This window comes from Takifugu flavidus, chromosome 11 (assembly GCF_003711565.1).
Source record: "Takifugu flavidus isolate HTHZ2018 chromosome 11, ASM371156v2, whole genome shotgun sequence".
In the NCBI taxonomy this organism is placed as follows: domain Eukaryota; kingdom Metazoa; phylum Chordata; class Actinopteri; order Tetraodontiformes; family Tetraodontidae; genus Takifugu; species Takifugu flavidus.
The window spans coordinates 3,801,287-3,823,194 of record NC_079530.1 but is presented as its reverse complement, the minus strand read 5'-3'; the positions used below and the strand labels follow the sequence as shown (position 1 = coordinate 3,823,194).

General features: G+C 41.5%; 1 protein-coding gene across 4 annotated transcripts; it reads left to right on the top strand.

Annotated features, from left to right (window-relative positions):
• Positions 1–1,037: 1,037 nt before the first annotated feature.
• On the top strand, positions 1,038–21,907 carry LOC130533949 (serum response factor-like). 4 transcript variants are annotated; one of them, XM_057047785.1, is made up of 7 exons: positions 1,038–1,874; positions 4,664–4,930; positions 15,672–15,915; positions 18,688–18,789; positions 18,950–19,144; positions 19,235–19,311; positions 20,238–21,907. In XM_057047785.1, exons 1-7 carry the CDS (start codon positions 1,479–1,481, stop codon positions 20,340–20,342), a joined length of 1,386 nt encoding a protein of 461 aa, XP_056903765.1. In that variant the 5' UTR covers positions 1,038–1,478; the 3' UTR covers positions 20,343–21,907. The 4 variants fall into 4 exon arrangements, with proteins under 4 accessions (XP_056903765.1, XP_056903763.1, XP_056903762.1 ...); XM_057047783.1 differs by having other exon boundaries at positions 1,043–2,114; positions 15,675–15,915; XM_057047782.1 differs by having other exon boundaries at positions 1,043–2,114.
• Position 21,908: the final 1 nt, after the last annotated feature.

Genomic DNA, 21,908 nt, shown 5'->3' with positions numbered 1-21,908 from the left:
GTACAAGAATAATATATATGGAGTATTTGGAGTGTGTAGGCACAATTTCTTTATTTCAAATTGCGATTGAGGTGGTCAACTCTAACAGTGGCCTGTGACCTATAAAATGGTTTATGAGCATTGGCTAGTAATTGTATTTGGATATATAATTGGTTTTAATGTATATTACCAGGTAAATTTCAGGGTACACTTATTTTTTTCAACACTAGATGGAGGCTTGTATCTTCGGATTATTTATAAACTTGATCATAAAACGTGCCTAATAATTATGTTTAAAGCTGAACATGCTTGCATGTCCTTTTATAGCATGGTGGACCATAAGAGTATAAGGATAATCCCTCTCATTGTTTATCATATATGAAACTATGAAACATTTAGCCTTTTTTTTTGGGGGGGGGGGGGGGGGGGTCCGGAGCTGATACCTCATGTTAAAACTTTGTCGGAGTCGAGATTAAATTTGTTAACGCTAAAATAGGTTTTAAATTAATCATGTGTTTTGTTTTTTTATGGCAGTTCTCTGCATTCTCTTTTGCATAAATGACTCATCACATTTTCATAAATTTTCATCATACTTAATGAAAAAGCTGTGTAAGAAAACTACCGTTATCAATAATAACGTATATTCTCTTCATTTATTACATTTAGCATTCAACCGTTTATGTTGGTATGGCATTTACAATATTCTGACATTCGTCTGACATTTACGCTATTATTATTAACAGAACGTTTTGGAATCAGAAACTGTGGGAAAACTTGGTTTGTTGATGCGGGTCGGCCTTTTGGGGATTTGCGGGGGGGAAAGTTTATGTTTTGTTATTTTTGTGTTTTAGCATGTCTGCTGTGACGTTGCCACTAGCGCAACCATTTTGGTATTTATTCCAATCAGCCGTTCTTGTTGACCAATGGCTGCGCGGCTCAGATAACCGGTAGCCAATCAATAAGCGATACTGTGACTCGCCAAATAAGGAGAGACATCACCAAATAAGGAAGCCTTGTATCTCTTTATAAGGAGGAAAGGAGTTCCCGCTCTGTAGTATCGTTCCGCTATCGCATCATCACTTTAAATGTAGATTTATGTAAATCATAATTAGATGTTTGTGAGATACGTGTTTAACCGATGATGTGATAAAGAAGATCATGTAGATGCTAACACGTAGAAAAGTGTGTTGTTTTGGGGTTACATTGCGGACTTGGTGACGCAGCGGAGGGATATCTACAGCGCTCTTCCTCTTTTCCTTTTGAGAAAGTGCTCAGACTTTTGGAAATAGTGGAGGGTGAACCGAGCTGGTCAAGGGTGGAAGGGTCTTGGGAGGAGCAGCATCTTTCAAAGTTTACTGGACTTTACAACCACCGACTCGCCTCAATTGTTTATATCCGCTAATCCAGACGTGTATGAAATTTATTACTCCTTTCCAAGACAACGTGAAACTACTCCAGCGTATCTAGCTGGTGTTCAGGGGCTCGGGTCTCTCAATAGAATGTTACCGAGCCGGATTGGATCGGCACCATCTGGAAACGGATCAGTGTCACACAGAAGCATCGCAGCGCAGAATTCAGGAGTGGTTGACAGCGGGATCCGTCCTGTTTTGATCAGAACGGGGCAAAGTTTACCGGGGGTTAGCGAGAGCATCGGGTCTGCCGTACGACTGGGAGAAAGAGACGCTGCTGGGATGTTGGGAGCCAATGGTCCAGGGGGTCCGAGAGGTGGAAGACCAGGAGTGACATCGCTCCAGAGTGCGATCCAGGGTAATACGATGGGGTTGAACACCGGAGTTGTGTTGGGTCACGGAGCGAGGTTCGACACAGACCGGGAAAGTGCTCCTCTGTGCAGCGGCTCTGACAATGACTCGGATTCTGGAGACGATGACGACCCGGTAGGTTCACTCGGGTACAACAGGAGAGGGGTGAAGCGGGAGCGAGAGATGGAAGCTTCGGTGACCGGACAGGAGGTGGGTGTGCCTCCCGGAGGTTACAGTATGGTGCCCGGAGGCGTCGTAGGGGCGAAGCCAGGGAAGAAAACACGTGGGCGCGTAAAGATAAAGATGGAATTTATTGACAACAAGTTGAGACGTTACACCACATTCAGCAAGAGGAAAACAGGTATCATGAAAAAGGTGAGTGAATATACACCGCGATTAAATTTAGAATTAAAACGTGTATTCGTGAAATTATTAGAAGTTATACTTGTAGTCAAGTTTGGTTGTTTTAAATGAAACTACACCTGCGTTGTGCTTGGATGAAATTCATTCTTGTTAAAGACCAACAACTGCAGTCTAGAGTCTAGACTACACTGACTGGCGGCCTGTGTGACTTTAAAAAAAAAAATAGACCTGAACAATGATAGGCCTACTTCTGACCATTTCGGACACAATCACGCACACTACTTGAACACGCAGATTTCTGATTCAGCTGACGCGCGCGCGCTCAAGTTAAAAACCAAAGTGTTCTCTGTCAGTGTGAGAGTCCTTTGCCGCTAGTGAGTGCCAACAGCTGATGAAACCTCGGGGAAACGGATCAGAGGACAGCCAAAGAGCACTCAAACGCATGTGTGGAAGCCAGGGGACGAGGGTACACGTGTGTTAGGCCATGTTTTTGACATTAGTGTCCAGGTTTTAGAAGTGTCATTTTAATGTCAAAATAAGATGACAAAAAAGTGTTGGTATCTGCCCATATTGGTGTCATTTTCAAAAAGAACCGTCCACCTCAAGCAGTCAATTGCTGCCATGGGTTGCCAAGTGACACTGAGGTGTGTGAAGTTGCCTCAAGTGCACCTGAAAAACCTTTAATACATTAAACATTTGTCTTCGGTGCAGCATTTTAAGCACCCACTCTGGCATTTTTTTTTATATGCCAGTCTGTTGTCATGGAAACAGAAGTGTCTCTCTCTATGTAAACCATTGGAAACATTATGTATTTATTAATTTACATTCGTGCCAGTTTGAAATTTCTTGCTTTTTTTTATTTTTTATTTTATTTAATAAAATTTTGCCTACGCCATGTCAGCCATCACAGAAATTGACAAGTGGGTGGAGTGTTTTCATAGTAGACTGTCTCAAATGGGTTCCAATAATGGTTTCTGAAAGATGTAACGAGTGAAAAGCAGGCCCATTTATTCTCTTCTTATACTTGCTTAAGAATTCATTTGAGCACTTTATACATTCAATTCAGATTTCATTTCAGCTCTGCCAGCCATGGCTCCTTCCATGATTAAGAATCTACACAGACATCTTACATGCACAGATGTTATTAATACAAGTATGGCTCATTCCTCTGAGGCCAGAGTGAACTAAAGTGCATTTATAGACATTATGACTGAAATATTTTTCTATTAAATGGTCCACTGACAAAGGCAATTGATTGGCACAGGACTCTAGTCGTTCATTTGAAGATTCAGGTATTTATTTTGCTTTAAACTACCTTTAAGCTCCCTGCTGTATTGTTTTCACTGCTCCTATGGACATAAACCTCCAAAAAGCAAAAGTGTAAGGAAAAATATTGGGCAAAATATTGGCATGCCCATGTTTCCACCCTTCTGTGCATCTTCCTCTATTTAATTTGATCAACAGACTTGATTGGGATATATTTTATGGACCAGAGAGAGAGAGAAAAATTTGGCCTACACTTGATATTTCTTAACCATGACGAATTCAGCAGAGCATGAAAATTCTTGTATAGGTCTCATTTACTCTGCAACCTTGTAAATTAATGGATGAGTTGTTCTGGTTGCTTAATCTATGGTTGGAGATCGCTTTGTCTGCATGAAACCTAATCAAGGTCAATGATGGTGAAAAAAGATGTCTGTTGTTTAATTGCTTCCTTCATGGTTGATTGGACTGGTGGATTGTACAGGCGCTTCTTTTTCAAATCTTTTAGCACAGATTCATCCAGAGCTGTGAGAGAATTAAAGCTCTCAGGTGTAATAGGTGATGTCTAGTGCCCTATTCCACCGCTGCCCAGAAGGAGACACTGATGTGAACCGTAGTGCAATGTTTTAGTGAAACCTCCACGTCTGCTGGGTTTCCTCTTGCTTGCCCAGTGTGATAAGTGTAGTGCCCCAGCTTCCAGTGGGTATAGCTTCACCATGGTGGTGCTCATGGCAGTGTACCATTCTCCACAAATATGACTCGTTTAGACAAAAAGGCTTTGTGAGGGGTTCATTCCTGGTGCAGCCTTGTGCATTGGATAATGTTGAATCTTATAGTACCTTTTCTTCACGCTGTGTCGATGCACACTCTATTATTAATTAAGGCACCAGCCTGAGATCTGGCCTTGTGTTTCACCTGTGTTTATTGAAATCTTTCGCTCTAGCTGCTGTTATGAGGGAGGCACTGTCTCTCTCTCTCACTCACACACACACACACACACACACACACGGCTCTCCCAGCCACACTGGTTTTCTGAGCTCTATCACTTGCTCTATTCCTGGACTCATCTCATGGTATTTTAACTTCATTTGCACTATACATCAGCATCCACCAGAGGATTATTTTTGGGTTTCTTTTTTTTTTTTAAATCAGAGGTTCACCTCTAGAATCCTATTAACTGTACAGTTGTTTTGTCTTTGATGTGAAGATAATCCAAGTCCTGCTTTGGAGAACAATATCTGTTCATATTAATAAAGTCTTTCCTGACTGTCGAATTTTCTCCTCTCTTCCTCTGTCAGGCATATGAACTTTCCACCTTGACTGGAACCCAGGTCCTGCTGTTGGTGGCCAGTGAAACAGGCCACGTGTACACTTTTGCAACCCGCAAACTCCAGCCCATGATCACAAGTGAAACGGGCAAAGCCTTGATCCAGACATGCCTGAACTCACCAGACTCGCCACCACGCACCGACCCCTCCATGGACCAGCGTATGAGTGCCACAGGATTCGAGGAGACGGATCTCACTTACCAGGTGTCTGAGTCAGAGAGCATGGGTGACACAAAGGTGAGGATGAGGCACTGTCTGGTGGAAGGAGGGTCTGCTTTTATAGATGGGCACTCCCATGTGTTAAAAAAGAGGAATTGCACTCCCTTTGTTAAGATTGTAAGTCTGAATCACTAAAACTAAAAACATTTATTTCTGTAACTGTTCTCAGAGCTTATTTCCCAGGCTTTATATTGGGTTCCATTTAAAGTCTGGGTGACTCACTTACTGTAAGACTGACTGGATTGCATCACAAACTCACCAAAAATGTTTAGAAGCACCATGAATACATGAATAAATGTGTTGGAAATATTTTCCTGGTACAGTCTAGATTAGCAAAGCCATGCAGTTACTTCAAAACCACAAACAGTAAAGATTCAAGATGTACTTTATTCATCCCCGTAGGGAAATTGAATAAAACAGTGTTTGCCATTTGTGAGGTCTGTGGTTTTGGTCTCAGATTGACTCAAAGGTAGTCCATTAACTGGATCAACAGTGCAGTAGAGGCAGATCAATTGTGGAATATCATCCCATCTAGTAAACGGGGGCGACTGAACTTTACCCTCCTGACCTCTTACGCCGGGTTCACACTGGATGCGGAAGCGCCGCAAAGCACAGCGCAACAAAAAATCCTGTTTGCGTCTCGTTCACACCAGATGCGAATTTTTCCATGCTGGTCAACAAGCAATCTGCTTCTCAGCTCCTCACTCATAACAGTGTTGTGGAGTTGTAGTTATGGTCTCTAGATATAGAGCTGAAAGTCTGGAATCTTAAATATATTTTTTTTTAATCTTTATTAGTCTAATTTAACTTCTAGTTTTCCAGTGCATTGTGTGTGTGTGTGTCTGTCTGTCTGTCTGTTTGTGTGTGTTGCAGGAACAAATATATAAATGCACACAAAAAAATGAAATCATGGTGTCGATTGTGGTGTTTTATTTTTAAAATTGCTTTATTATGAAAATTGCTCTGATTACATCATTTTTCCTTTGTTTGGCTTCCTGCCAGATAGACGTGATCGCTGCACAGTGCGCACCGATTGCAGCCAATTTGTGGTGCGTTGCATCTGGTGTGAACAACACAATTTGTTAACATGGGGTCCAAAAAAAATTGCGGTACGTCACAGCTATTCACGGCACTTCTGTGTCCAGTGTGAACCAGCATTATCCAGGAAAGCCTGGACAGAGGGGAGGATAAATCACAGTGGGTCTGGGTTGTGTTAGAAGAATGTCTACTGCTTTGAGAGCTTGACTGTTTATCTTTAGTCCTGGAATGGCTGTGACTGAATTTTTACTCACCAAAACCCAGAGAATCTTAAGGATGTGAACATCTTCTCTGTTTTACTGCAGCTGTTCATAATCCTTGGGGCTTTGAGAATTTGAAGTGAAACGCTAATCAGCATCACATTATTCGGCACGGCATTGTGCAGTCGTGCTGGGAGGCTGTAGTCGTCGTCACTGTTGTCGTCACATGACTTCCGTATGCCCTCTTCCAGAACGAACACTTTCAGGCCTGTGTGACTTTTTTTCTTGGGTGCTAACTAATGTGTAATACATCGTTAGGGATAGGAGCTCAACCTTTGCAGGTTAAGCCACTGTCACGCTCACTCCGCTCATTGATAAAAACTAGATTCAGTCTCTGTTGCCATATATGGTATGGTTTCCCTGCCTGCTCACTTGGCTGAGGCCCCTTCACATTCCTTATAAGCTGCAGCTGTCTTTGGAGTCCTGTGATCCCCCCACCCCACTCATTTAGTGATACGGATGAGAGGTATGGATGTAGATATGAGCAGGTGGAATGGAAACATTTGAGCAAGACTTTTCGTTTCATGTGAAGTCTATTTAGGTGCTGGCAGCAATGCCATGACCTTTGACCCTCTGGCAATGGCTGTTGTGAGTGCAGGGGAACATTAGTGGCCCGTGCGATCCATGTCAAGCGGTGCTGTTATGGTTAGGATGTGGCAGAATGACGAGATGTTGAGTCTCAGCAGGATCAGTGGTGCGCATCTCTGCAGTATCATTCATCAGGAGAGTTGTCTGTTATACATATGGACCAAACTAGTCTAAACAGTTCAGGTTTTGCAGTGCCGAGAGGGCTAACATTTTGGAGAAGCTGATGATTGAAACAGATATGATTCATTGCAGTAAATCTTTATTCATGTGACAGATTCTGGTGCTTGTCTCCGCTTGTAGTCTGCTGGTTTTTTGCTATAAACAGCTCACGATTATGCTAAATATTTTTATTACTGCATAAATATGATCCATGAAAATAATAGGTGAATACAGGTGATACAATGCCATCATTGACCCAGTCCATGCTCCCTCTAATCCAATACTGTAATTACAACACCCTGAGTCAATGTACATTCACTTGTTAATTTATAATTACTGACACTATAAAACCCAAAAAACTAATGGTATACGTTATAACCAGGTCTCCCTTCTTCCACAAAGATTTGCTGGTTGTACCCTGAATTATTCAATGAAAGTAATAGGTAGGAGTCACAGTCATGCTTTGCATCAAACAATAATTTGTTTTGCACCTGGCGCATGTTCATGGTGGCTCAACGCATTAAAATAAGACTGAGTCACTCTGGACTCTGATCACATTGCGCACATCTGGGCACATTTTCCGTCTTGGAGGAGCATCACCATCAGACCTCAGGCCGCTCTCCCGATATGCTGATACATCTATTTTATTTTATTTTTTTACATAATGCAGCCATGCTGTCCACAATTGCAGAGGGAAGTTTGATTTCCATTGAACTTGTACTCGTTGCCACTGAATTCAGGTTTTTAAGTCCAGCTAGAACTGTCATTAAAAACTCACTCTAAAGATCTTCAGTCTCAATCAGTATTAACACAGGCCTACAGTACAGATATTTTCATGTGTTTGGACTATTTTTAGAAGGGAATGCCTAATGTCCCAACTAGTGTTTGTTTAGAAGATTGATTCTAAGATAGAAACTTTATCATTTTGGCTCATCCCCCCCCCTTCCTGCTTCTTACTTTACTGTCTGTGCTGCCATAGTCAAAATTGTTTCTCTCCTCATTTACACAGATAACACTATCTTTGTTACCAAGAGTAGACACTCGCCTCGTAACACTGTTAATGTAACTGTTAGTGTCATACAAGACAAATTGTATTGAAACCGACTGAAAAGATTGTTGGTGATACCAGTCATGGTACTGATAAAATATCACTCCTGTTTCTCTTCTTATGAGCTCATGTGCTAAAACCAAACAGCCAGTTGAAGCATAAACAACTGATAACATTCAAGAACTACAAGGTAAGATTGGAACATTTGAAAAGCACATCAAGCCAGCTCAGTTGTGGACAGATGAAACAAAAAAAAAAAAAAAATTTGGTTACGGCATGTTGCTGCCAGGACTATAGGACAGCATGCTACATGTGAAGGACACTCTTTAATATCCAGCTAACTCAGAATAATTTGACAGTCATCTTGTTATAGTGGAGTTATCTTCATGCAAAGTAAGTAAGTAGTTATATATTTGTCATCAAATGCTTTGATTATGGCAGATACATGTGTAATTCATGTTTTGTTTCTCACCACAAATATGGTAACTTTGGACTTCTTTAAATAGAGAATAATATGTGCTGCCATATCTGCTACTTTTTTAGTTTGGCTAAAACTATTGTGATAACAGGAGCATTGTGGCTATTCTGACCCTGCAAATCAGGAACTGTTTTTAGAATGAACTGAAGTAAAGACAGCCACCTGTGAAAAAGACCTGTAAAAGGGTCATGACTCACAGAATCAAGCTCGGAGAGTGCGTTACAGGTTTGCTGAGAGAAAAGTAATGTTTTGTCACCTGCCACCAGCAGCACCACCCCCTCCCCTCACCTCCCCTGATTTTACCACGAGCAACTCAGGTCAGGTCAGCCGTCATTGGCTGCACCTCCTCCACTTGGGCTGCCTTGCCTTTTTTAGCAGTCCCAAATGGAGCTGCAAATTCCATGTTGCTGGCAGGGTGACAAACTGGGAGATGGGAGCCAGCAAATGGGAGATTAGATAAGACCCAGGCACCAGTAAACTGCACAGTGGGCTCCTTTCAACCATTACTGTTCTGGCCTGCCAGTTGTCACCTTAGATTTGGAGTGAATAATCCTTTGAGAGAAGAAAATCATTCACGTCCTTCTCTTTTTAATTACTCCTTCATTCCCTCTAATTTATAACACCCTTACAGGCAAGCAAGGGAGGTTTTAACGCTTTTACCCTATAAAGAATTCCCCCAAACCTCTAAATAGTAGATACCTCATAAATATTTTAAAAGAACCCTTGAAACATTGTAATATTTAAAAAGAAAAAACATTATTTGTTTGCTACAAACTCTAAATTGTCATGTAAGATGGCTGTTATAGGATTCTCTGTAGAGTGATTTAGTTTATGATGGAATTGCTCCTAAGTTTATCTGAAATTAGATGAGAAGAATATGTAATGCTTGAGATCTCTCTAAAGCTGGAGGAAAATGGATTTTTAGATGGTGCAGCCTCTGAGAGCTGCTTCCATAACACACAAATTATGACTTTATTTGTTACATCCTGATACCTCAATACACAAAGTGGTACATTTCCTCTACAACAGCCCTTGGACTGTTTAGATACAAGTGGATGAAACCACATGGGACATATTTGGAAAAAGACCATATTGGTTTCTTTATAGTTCAAATGAATATTTCAGATAAATATACTGTAAATCCTAAGTTTATAAACATCTCTATTTTCTGTTACCCTTTTACTGCTCATCTTTTTCCTTAATTTTAGAAGAATAGCTATTACCGGTAGTTGCAAGTCCAGTACAATAAATTGTATTTTAGATTTTTTTTATCATCTGCACCATTAAATGGTTTGTCGTTTGTTTGCATTGATACCACATTCAGGATATTGTCAATGTGGAGCAAATTGTGGCCACACTAGAGTGTCATTCCTCCGTCTCGGTCCATGTGTATCCATGTGGCCAACTTAAGCCAAAATAGAGTAAATTTGGGACAAATAAATGGTGTTTTGGTGAAGCTTTTGTAGGGAAGAAGCCAAGCAGAGAAATCTGTAAAATCCAGGACACAATGACCTTGTCCTTGCGCGCCATTTTGGGTTCTTTTTTCCACCTTAGTTGTTAGCATGCGGCCATTTTTGCACAGCTTCATTGGCTAAAGACACAGAGAGTAAGTTGACATTTGTATTTGTACCTCCTGACGCCTCCACTGGCCTACAAAGGGTTAATTCCCCCTTTAGAGATGATCAGGTTTCCCACCAGCTGTCTGTACCCTCAGCTGTTTGTACTCACCATTACTCCCCCATCCTGTCCCCCGTAGCAAACCTAACACAGATCACGCACGCACGCACAATGCTGCTCTCAGTGGTGACGTGTGGCCTCACTGCATGTGCTTCGATATCACAATTGCATCGTCAACGTAAGGAATTCAGTTTTCACCCATTTCAGCATGATCTGTTAGCCACATGTGAACGAACAGAACTTGGTGTGAGATCTGGGTCTTTAGGAAGACAGTGACGGCCGCATTCACAGTCTGTTGGTAATGACTTGATAATTAAACTGTTAGGTGTCCTGGATTTGTGGATTTGTTTGGATTTAAAAGGCAGAACAAGTAGAAGTTGCCAGAGTGTGCCTCCCATTCTCCCCGTACCCCAGCTGCTGTTTAACTAAAGTGCTAAAGGACCTTGGACTGTCAGAGCCCTTCAGCTGGGCCTGTTTCTCAGCTACTAGCCTGTTAGCCGCTCAGAGCTCTGTCACTCGGTACATTTACACTGACACTCGAAGAAAAAAATTATTTAATGGCTTAATCCCAATATAATGTGTGCATGCGCCACAACCTCATGCTGGCGCATTACCCTGGAACAAAAATATCCTGACCACAAGGGATGACATGGATCTTGTCTGCACAATAAATGATGCATATTTTGCATATGAGATGAACAAAACTGTACGATTATTCATCTTCCTGTTGCCGGGCTGCCACCTGAATAGTTTTTTAATGCAATGGAATAGGTCATCCGGAAATGGGGCTTATGTACCCACTGAAAAGACACACTGTGCATCTTAGTGTTGAAGAGGACTTGTTCCCCTTATGTGTAAATTGGGTCAAAGACTGAATTTCAATGAGACGCCAAAGTGAAATTTTAAGCATAGTTCAGTTAAACTGCATGTCACGTACCGACAGTGGGCTTAGCACAGCTTGAGTAAGACACCACCTGCTGAACCATGTGTAAGCCATACATTAACTCTAAACCTGGTTGCTGCATCACTATTTTCACATGGTTCAGTCATTTGTTAGATAAATTTTGATGTTGCTCCTGTAGTGACCCATTCTGCTAAACAATCTTCTAACTGCAGTGGTTAAAGAGGAGAAGCGAGGCCTTTTGCAGGAGCTCATTTTGTGTGTGCATGCTTGTGTGTTTCGGAGTCCTTATCAGCAGCATGAATGCTGAATCCTCCACCTCTCACCCATGTAATCAGTCACATATAAAAACCAACAGGGCCCTGTTAGTGACGTTCTTTTTTTATCAATGCTTACTTTGCAATAGTGTGTTTTTCATTTCATCTTGTTTCGACTCACTTCACTTCTAAATAGTGTTTTATGTTTTAACGTCAACTGTTTCCTAGTCTGTGTGTTACTCTAAGAATCTGTCCCCCATTTCTAAATTAAACATGTCAGTGAACTAATAGCATGAGCTAATACAGATACTTTATTACACAGTAGTTAAGATGATGAACTGTATTTTTTCCTCCAGGTGTGGATAAGACTGTAAACAGAAAAAACATTTGTGCTGGCATAGAGGCTAGAGAAGCAGCTTTTTGAACAAAGGTTTTCTGGTTCTAATCCCAAGACTGGGAGGAGTTATTTTGCTGAACAGAGCCTATTGTCCACCCTCATCATCACCCCCTTTAACCTCCTACATACTCCTTTGCCCAGTGCTCTAAAGGAATGAAATATTCAGAGAAGTAATCAATGTATACGGGGTGCTCATATGCTCTGCAGCGGTGTCTCCATGTTGCATCTGCAGACGTTGCATCCACAGGGCCTCTACAGTGGAGGCTTGTTCCCATTTATCCACCTAAGATTATTAGTATCATGTGGCAAATTTCCAATGTGAGCGTGTGGAAATGGGCACAGTGGGTACAAATGTGCCCAACACATACTCCATTCTCTTCAGGCAGCCCACTCACCAGCACATCCTGCTTCTTTCCTCACTGGCTGATCATTTTAGGGTATTGATCACATTGATTTATTTTGTCTAACTGAGACCTATCTTCAGGAGGAGGAGTATGTTAGCTTAAACAAATCTACTCCTCCTACCCATCTTAATTATCATATTCCTCATGTTACTGGTCGAAGAGGGGGAGTGGCAGCAATCTATCACTCCAAGTTATTAATTAATCCTAGACCATCGCCACCGCGATGAAAATAGAAGATTTTAGAGGTGGGCCATCGGGGAGTTTTAGATTAGATTGTTCATTGTTTGAGTAAAAAAGCATAAACAACGTAATTTGTGTGTAGCTAATACAAACGTATATTTCAAGGTAGCTGCATTGCAGACACCGTTAGAAAAAAAAAAAGCATTTACCGGTACAATATATTTATGTTGCCAAGTGGATTAAATTAAAAGAAAAGTTAAAAAATCCTGACGTGATAAAAATTGGATTTAAGGTCTATGTATAAACATACAAGTGAAAAGGGTGGCTGTTGTTTCTTACCTGTCTGTTTGTCACTCGTCAGTGACTCTTCTCTTACGGTAATAAAAACATATACCGGTACTGAATGTTTTCGATCTAATTTTTCATATTACTACGTGGGATACCTGTGGCTTAAAATCCGGTGCGGCTTGTATAAGTACAAAATTGATTTTCTTTCTAAAATTAGATTAAGCGTCTTATAATCAGTCACTATAATCAATTATAGTCCGGAAATTACGGTACTCCAACGAGCCCTTAAACTTCCTTCACCCCTATATATTTTTCTGAGGCGTCTTCGCTAATTCAGAAATCCAAGTCCACCATGTGTCTTTTAGATCCCATCCCAACACACCTGTTGAAGGATGTTTTACCATTGATAGGCAGTTCTATCCTGGACCAGATCAATGGTTCTTTAGTGACAGGTTATGTACCCCAGTCCTACAAGGTGGCAGTGATTAAGCCGTTACTTAAAAAACCATCACTGGATCCTGATGTATTAGCAAATTACATCAGGATAGTCAAGGCTGATATCCAACCTTCCTTTCATCTTTAAAATTCTTGAGAAGGTGGTGGTGACTCAGTTACTGGAGCACCTGCAGAGAAACAGCCTGTTTGAGATGTTTCAGTCAGGCTTTAGAGCTCACCACAGCACAGAAACAGCACTTATTAAAGTTACTAATGATCTTCTTATAGCTTCACATCATGGACTGGTTTCTATGCTGGTTCTGCTGGAACTCATTGCAACTTTTGATACAGTTGATCACAGCATCATGTTACAGAGACTAGAACATGTGATTGGGATTAAAGGGACAGCACTAAACTGGTTTAGATCATATTTATCTGATAGATACCAGTTTGCTCATGTCCATGGCATTCCCATGGAGTTCCACAAGGTTCTGTACTTGGACCAATCCTTTTCACCTTGTACATGCTTCTCTTAGGAAACATTATTTGGCAGCATGGAATACATTTTCATTGTTATGCTGATGACACTCAGCTTTATTTATCCATGAAACCAGAGGTGACAGAGCAGTTAGCGAAGATTCAGACCTGTCTTAAAGACATAAAGTCTTGGATGTCTTCGAATTTCCTTCTCCTCAACTCAGGAAAAACTGAGGTCATGGTGTTTGGTCCTGAACCTCTCAGGGATAGATTAGATCACATGATCACTCTATATGGTATCTCCCTAGCATCCAGTCTCTCTGTGAGGAATCTTGGAGTAACCTTTGATCAAAATCTGTCCTTCAACTCATACATTAAAATAGTCTCTAGACGTGCCTTTTTTCACCCGAGAAACATTGCAAATATCAGGAAACTACTGACGCGACATGATGCTGAAAAGTTAGCATTTGTTTGCATTTGTTATTTCCAGGCTGGACTATTGTAATTCTTTATTATCAGGGTGTCCAAACGACTTTTTAAGAAGCCTCCAGGTGATCCAAAATGCCACAGCTAGAGTTCAGGTAGAGAGACAGGTAGAGACAGGTATTGTCTCCAGAGTCTCTAGGGGTAGAACGGGGGGCCGAGCATTTAGCTACCAGGCCCCCCTGCTGTGAAACCAGCTCCCTCTCCAGGTACGGGAGGCTGACTCCATCTCTACTTTTAAGATTAGACTTAAACCCTACCTCTTTGAAAAAGCTTATTATCACTAATTCTGTAGTTCCAGTTACTATCCTAGACAGACAAATTATCATACTTAGGAAGTCGTCTAATTATTAGGTTAACATCTTAGTTATGCTGCTATAGGCCAAGGCTGCCGGGGTCCAGAAACATGATCACCTGACAGGTCTCTGTCACCCCACTGGGAAATGGTCTCCTCTCCTCACTTCTCCTCTCCTCTCCTCCTCACCAAGTAGACTAGTGATGTTATTTGTTGTGTAGTTTTTCTGCCGCCCCCCCTTCTGCATTCATCTACAGGTATCACCGCCTTCATAAGCTGTATACTGACCTACTGACCTCCGACCCCGCTAAACCACTCAACCCGACTCTACCAGCAGCTTATTTTAATTAATATGTTCTACCTATTCTCTCCTCTACCTGTCCGGCCATCAGCAGGAGGGTCCCCCAATATGAGCCTGGCCCTGCTCAAGGTGTCTTCCTGTTAAAGGGGACTTTTCCTTGCCACTGTTTCTTGTTGGGGGTCAGGCCCTGGGATTCTGTAAAGCGCCTAGAAACAATTCTGATTGTGACAGATGCTATATAAATAAAGATTCATTGATTGTATGGAGAGACAATGGCTCCACTCACTTCCTACCTATCCTGGATTTCTGTGAAATATTTCATTTCGTTCTCAGAGGAAAATCCCTCTTAATCTTGTTTTTGGTGTAGTAAGGAATTATCTGCATGTATTAGCTGTGTTGTTTTAATTCATTTATGTCAACATACTTCTTTCTCTTAACTAGACTGCACATCATTTTAGTGTGATGTTAACAACCTGAACCCTGATATCTGTGGCAGATTAATGTTATTGTGTCATTACATCTTCTCATTTGGAATCGCTGAAGTGCATGAAATCCAACATCTCTGCAATTTTTTTTTTTACAGTTTTTGCACAAAAAAGTTCACTTTTTGTTTCATTGTCTTAAGTGAAATAAAAAATGCATCCAGTAAGAAAATGTGACCATGAGAGCCAAAAGTAATAGTGGCATGTAATCGTAAAGACAGGATTAAAGAGTCATAAGAGCCATTCAAATGACTTATGCAATAAAACAAACCAGTGGTCAATAAAATATAAGTGGTAGAATAAACACTGCCATAAAATGTGACATAGACAGTAAAAATAACACTAAACAGAAGAATCATACATTTGTAAGGAGAAAATGTTGGAAGGTAAATGTAATAGAATAAAGATATTTAAAATCTATCCAAACTTTAAATCTGATCATAAACTCTGGGAATATAAGACTTCCACTGTATGGAAGCAAAGCTTGAAACGTGATGTCATCTGTAAATGAAGTTAATAATGATACATTTTGTAGGCACTTTACAAATATATTGTTGTCATGGTCTAAAGGAGGATTTTACCAGCCCTCTGCTTCCTCTTCTTCTGTCCAGCAGGACTCGCTGAAGCCGACATTTACCGTAGCCAATCTACCAGGCACCACCAACAGCGCTCAGTCCACAGTATCCACCACCTCCACCGCCATGCAAGTGACCAGCGGACCATCATTTCCCATCACAAACTACCTGGCACCTGTCCTGACTGGCAGCAACGTCAGCGCCAACGGCACTGTCCTCAAGACTGCTGGGACGTCCACGGGGGTCATGCAGCTGCCTGGCGGCTTTACTTTCATGCCAGGTATGTGGGAGATCTAAAAATGGGGTAATGAGCACCAGATTCAGAGCTTTGTTACAGTCCTTTTCTCTTTAGTTTGGGTTCCTTGACCTCATTCTGTGGCAGTCTTTGTATTGTTATCTGGCTGATTAGAGTTCAAATCATTCTGTTAGAACAACACAAGTGCCAGTGTTGCTGCTCCCTACCAGCCAGTCAGCAACACTTGGACTGCATAAAGCCTCCAGTGTGCAGGGAAACCGTGTCTGTTGGCGACTATTCTTAACTTCTGTTGTCACTGGGAGATCAGAATAATTAGGTGAGCAGAACACAATACAGCCGGCTATGAGGGCTCATGAATGCTGTACATAACTAGTCATGAATATTCAAAGACTGGGTAACTCCCAGAGCTGTGTTAAAAAAAGAAAAAAAGTGGTCCTGAACTGGACATGACTCCTGTAATGAGAGGGGGGGTGTGTGTGTCTCAAAAGGTGTTCACAAACACACTCCATAACATGGTGAGGATAAGCATTGGTTGCGTTGGGAATACTCAAGCTTCAATGACTTAGGAGGAGGTGATGAATCACACTCAAAAAAAAACTGCAAATGTTATCAGCAATTATTGAGACTGGCCTTGGATGACACAATCGAAAGCCGCAGCACAGGCGTTTCCATGGCATTCTGCTTTCATTGCGTCAGTTCTACGGTACTGACGGGAATGTCGGGAGCTTTTTGCCTGTCTAACACTTGTTGCCCAATAAAGGGGGCAGGGTGTTGGTGATTGACAGCTGAAGGGCTACCAGGCAGTTCCACCTTATTTTCTACAACCTTCTCTGCCCCTCCCCTCCCCTCCCTGCCTGGTCCCTCCATCTTTGCTCCTCACCACCTGTCTGGCACATAGCAGCAGTGCCAGGTGGAGCAATGCCCCCTCGCTCAGCACAAACCTCCTTGGCTTACAGCTTGAAAAGTGTTGTCCACATTCACCCACCCCCCGCAGCAGCTGTCTACAGTACAGCAACTGTACCTCTGCAGTCTTGTGCTCCCAAATCAGATTTCTTCTTTCAACCTGCAACAACTTTAAAAGCGATTTCAAATAACCTATTTTTCTGAGTTGCTTTTACGTTTCTTTAAAACTGAGGAGAATTAAATATCAAATATTTGAAAATGTCATTCTCAAGGAAAGGATGGATAACATTTGTCCATAAAGGGCAACCACACAATGACATTGTAGTTTGTATTTGCACATTCATCTGAATGTGTCTTTAAAATATTTCACAACTGCTAAGAAAAATATAAGGATCACTTTAATCATGCATGTTATTTTTAAATTAATTATTTCAAGGAAAATGAAAATTTTAGATTGTATAATTTGATGAGAAAAAAGTACCTTAATTTCTGGACTACAGAGCGCACCTGATTAAAAGTATAATCTAATTTTAGAAAGAAAATTAATTTTGTACTTATACAAGCTGCACCGGCTTTTAAGCCGCAGGTATCCCACGTAGTGATATGAAAAATTAGATCTCTCTCTAACTCTTTTCATTTTTTTAACTTTTCTTTTAATTTAATCCACTTAGCAACATAAATATATTGTACCGGTAAATGCTTTTTTTTTCTAACGGTGTCTGTAATGAAATATACGTTTGTATCAGCTACACACAAATTACGTTGTTTATGCTTTTTTACTCAAACAATGAACAATCTAAAACTCCCCGATGGCCCACCTCTAAAATCTTCTATTTTCATCGTGGTGGCGATTGCTTTTGCCTTCTGTCTGATTTGTACAGCGGAAACACCGCGGCTGCGGAAACACCGCTCTCTGTGTGTTGACCCAGTCTTCCAGAAGGTTTTCAAGCTCCGGCCACCTGCGATGTTTACGTCTAAAAGCTTTTGTCGTCTTTTTGCGACAGTTCTTTTTTCGATCAGTTCTTTAGGCAGGCGTCTCCACCTTCTCACCATTGATTACCGTAATGTATGCCATGATTACGTGCGCCAGCTCGATTTCCTTCTTCAACCGCCAGAGTGATCGCTTTTAACTTAAAGCTGCATCATATGCTTTTCTTCTTGTATTTTCCATGTTGATGAGGTTTAGTAAAAATTACTGATTCACAATAGTTGTGATAGTGCGCCACGAAAAAAAACATAAATAAGCCGCACCGTAGAATAAGCCGCAGTGTTTAAAGTGTAGAAAAAAAGTAGCGGCTTATAGTCCGGAAATTACGGTAATGTAAGGATGGTGGAAATAATTTATCTGTTGAGGTTTGAATCATAATCTACACGAAATCAAAGAGGAAAAGGGTCATTAAGGTTAAACTGAATTTACTCACAGCAGCTCATGATGTGATTCAGCCATTTTTTGCCCTCCACATTCTCGCTTCAAGGTCTAAGATGATGGACTGTCTCTTGGGCATCTTCTCACAGACCTGTGGTTCAACATTGTGGCAGTTAATGCAACAACACATGATAAGCCAGAGATACTTGATTGAAATCATCTGGAAAACAGGCAACAAGGCCAGACAGAGTGCGCTGTTAGCATGCAAAGTTCTGTTAGCATGCAAAGATCCTCCGAGTCTATCTTCCCTAGACCATCACTGACCTACCAAATTGGTCATGCTGGAGGATGTTCCATGCAGCAGAAGGTTCTCTTCAACATGTTCAGACTCTCAACAGGGACAACATGTTGTCACTGTCCTGCTGCTGTCTCCCTCACAGGATGATATTCCTGTGTTCTAATATCAGCTCCTCCTGTGAATTGTTTGATGGCTAACTGCTCTTTTAATGCCTTTGATGTTTCTGCAGGAACAGGGGTTCCCCAGCAGATTCAGGCCATCCAGGTCCACCCCAACACCACAAATAGTGACAGCAGCCCTGAGACCTCTCACACCTCCACCAACTCCACTGGTAGGCTGACTATGGGCTGTCTCACATATAGTGGTTTGATGAAAATTTATATTTAAATGTCTGCAATTGTAAAAATCCAACTTAAATCGTAGTTGTTTTAAGTGGGCTTAAAGCGCCATCTACTGGTCATTAAATGTACTCGCTCCTTGCCTATTTTCAGCATCAGCTAGTCTCCCAACCATCGTCACCTCATCGGTGCCAACGTCTGTAGCAGGTCACATGATGTATCCCAGCCCTCACACAGTAATGTATGCCTCCACGCCAGCGCTGGCTGATGGGGGGCTGGCAGTGCTCAACGCCTTCTCCCAGGCCACCCCCACAATGCAAGTTTCACACACACAGGCCCAGGACACAGGTACTTTAATGATGTGGATGAAATTACTTTTCTGTGTAACTACACACTTTTGAATTTGTAGGAGAACCTTTTTTTTTTTTTTATTGACAGGTGCTGTCCCTCAGGTGTTCCTCACAGCACCTCCAGGCACGGTACAGATCCCAGTCTCAGCGGTGCAGCTACATCCAGTACGGCAAGATCTGCATTTTACAAGTGAAACTCTCATATTCTCTACACAATTAGCATGACATGTGACTACACCGATGCATCCTAACAGAGCACTGGCACACATGGGCTGAGGCAGTGGGCAGTTTGGGGAGCAGTAGTCTTCACCTGTCACTGAAGAGTTAACAGAACACAGTGCATGGAGGGTTGTAATTCACTTCAGTTATGGAAAAACTAGTTTGTGGTGAAGAGAGAGCTGAGCCAAAAGGCGAAGGTCTCAATTTACCGGTCGATCTTTGTTCCTAATCTCACCTGTGGTCATGAGCTTTGGGTAATGACCAAAAGAACAAGATCACGGGTACAAGCTTCCTCCATAGGGTGGCTGGGCTCTACCTTAGAGATAGGGTGAGAAGCTCTGCCATCCGGGAGGAGCTCGGATTAGAGCCGCTGCTCCTCCGCATTGAGAGGAACCAGATGAGGTGGCTTGGGCATCTAGTAAGGATGTCCCCTGGACGCCTCCCTGGTGAGGTGTTCAGGGCATATCCCTCTGGTAGGAGGCCCCCAGGAAGACCCAGGACACGTTGGAGAGACTATGTCTCTCAACTGGTCTGGGAAGGCCTGGGGATTCCCTCGACAAGCTGAAAGAAGTAGCTGCGGAGAGGGAAGTCTGGGACTCTGCTTAGGCTGCTGCCCCCGTGACCCGACCCCGGATCAGTGGCGGAAGGTGGATGGATAGTTTTTCAATTTAAAATCTCCTTTGACTTCAGGAAACCAATGTCAAAAGCCTTTTTTAGCACAACAAAGTGAATGACAAGTGATCTGGGTGATATCTTGGAATACGCTTACGTGAAGTTGTACACCATGATGACATATTTGGTGGGATTTTACCACATTATCAGTTGTCTGGCAACCTCTTAACAGCTTCTGATCAGCAATGTATTCATTCCAGATGGTGATTGGCCAGCAATCCAGCAGCAGCAGCAGCAGTAGTAACCTTACGGAGCTCCAGGTGGTCAACCTTGACACAGTGGCACAGAGTTTGAAGAGCGACTGACTTACAGCTGAAGGTGTTTCATTGCAACAGACCCAGGGACATGCACAGACTGACATCTCTATTTATTGATGCCTTTTTTTTTCAGATTCAAAGTTTGCTTTTGAATCAAATTTACACAATAAGGGGCATATGTGTGGTTGACTTTGAGTTATACACAAATACACACACAGATATCTATATACATGTGTGCATAGGATTTATCACTACATTGTCAGAACCTATTTTTATGCCATTAGTATTATTTTCAAGGTTTTGTTTTTGTTGTTTCAAGTGTAAATGTGCACACACAAAAGCTTCACACCAGCCAAAGAGACATTTATTTGTCTGAATGTTCCAGTGTGAGCAAACTTGTGCACAAGTCTGGGAATGGATAGGCAGAGCAAAAAGGAAACATTTGAAAATGTACATATTTTTTTTTTATTAAAATCTTTTTAGTCTGGTTTAGTTTGTGCTGCAGCATGTAGTTGTTATTTTTTACATAGTGTTTTTGTATGTACATGACAGTGATTTGAATTGAAAATAAGAGTTATTGACATTTGGATGTAAAATTAAGATACAATATGCGTGATATCATAGGACTTTTCAATACAAGATGGAGAAATTATGCTCGATGCTTTTCCTTGGGATGTAGGATTGTCCTTGGTGGTATCAGGTAGCCGGGTCACAATTATAATTCAGTTTATATATGAATTATTTCAAACTTTAGCAACAGCTCATTTTAGAATTGTCATTTTTTTAACAGAGATTTCCAATTACAGAAGCAAATTTTAGCCAAAAAATATGCAAAGAGTTTGTCATATTGACAATCTCGCTAAAAGGATCGTGTTGCTTAATATCGGAGTTGGACTTCAGTATCGGTTATGGCACTCTCATGAGTATAGACATAGGGTATTGACTGACAATCTGAAGGAAATCAGTTCCAGTTTTAGAAAATACTATATTTTCTTGTGTCTGAACATATTTCAGTTTATTCACCAAACTTCAGAGATGACAAAATTTGACTGGTCTTAAGTTTGGCAGCATCGATTACATTTTCACTTGTGCCCCTGATGTTGAAGCAGTATTAGTACAGTCATGTATACTTTAAAAAAAACAACTGACAATCTCTTCATTTATAAAGGTATCTTTAGGTACTTTTAATGAGCTTTTTCAGACTCCAGCTGATGGCAATCTATACATTACCTCAGCAATCATTTAGAATGAGGGAGCTGCATGCTTATGCTTTTTTCCTGCACCATTGTGCCTCTCTTCTGTGGCTGGTGTACAAAATGTACGCTTTTGTTATTTCCAGACCACTTTACACAGCCATGGTCCCTGTTCTTTGCAGTTCTTGTGCCTAGAGCAAGGGCTCAACTGCAGAATTAGATAGGCAGCTTGAAGCCAAAGATTTTGATGGAGGAAAAATCATCTGAGGTCATTTCAGCTCAATGGTCTGTGACGCCTCAAAACTACACATGAAAGGTTTTTGTTCCTGCATCGTGTATTTAAAAACATTTTGTGTATTTGCTTTTGTTGTACAGATGTTTTGTAATAAAACCATGAAGCACAAAGAACAGCACAAAGAAT

Bases quoted from the DNA above. Each gene is read 5' to 3' on its own strand.
- LOC130533949 (XM_057047782.1), top strand. From the start codon at position 1,479: ATGTTACCGAGCCGGATTGGATCGGCACCATCTGGAAACGGATCAGTG. The intron at 4,931-15,671 runs GTGAGGATGAGG...TCTTCTGTCCAG, and splicing joins AGAGCATGGGTGACACAAAG to CAGGACTCGCTGAAGCCGAC. The intron at 19,145-19,234 runs GTACTTTAATGA...TTTTATTGACAG, and splicing joins CACACAGGCCCAGGACACAG to GTGCTGTCCCTCAGGTGTTC.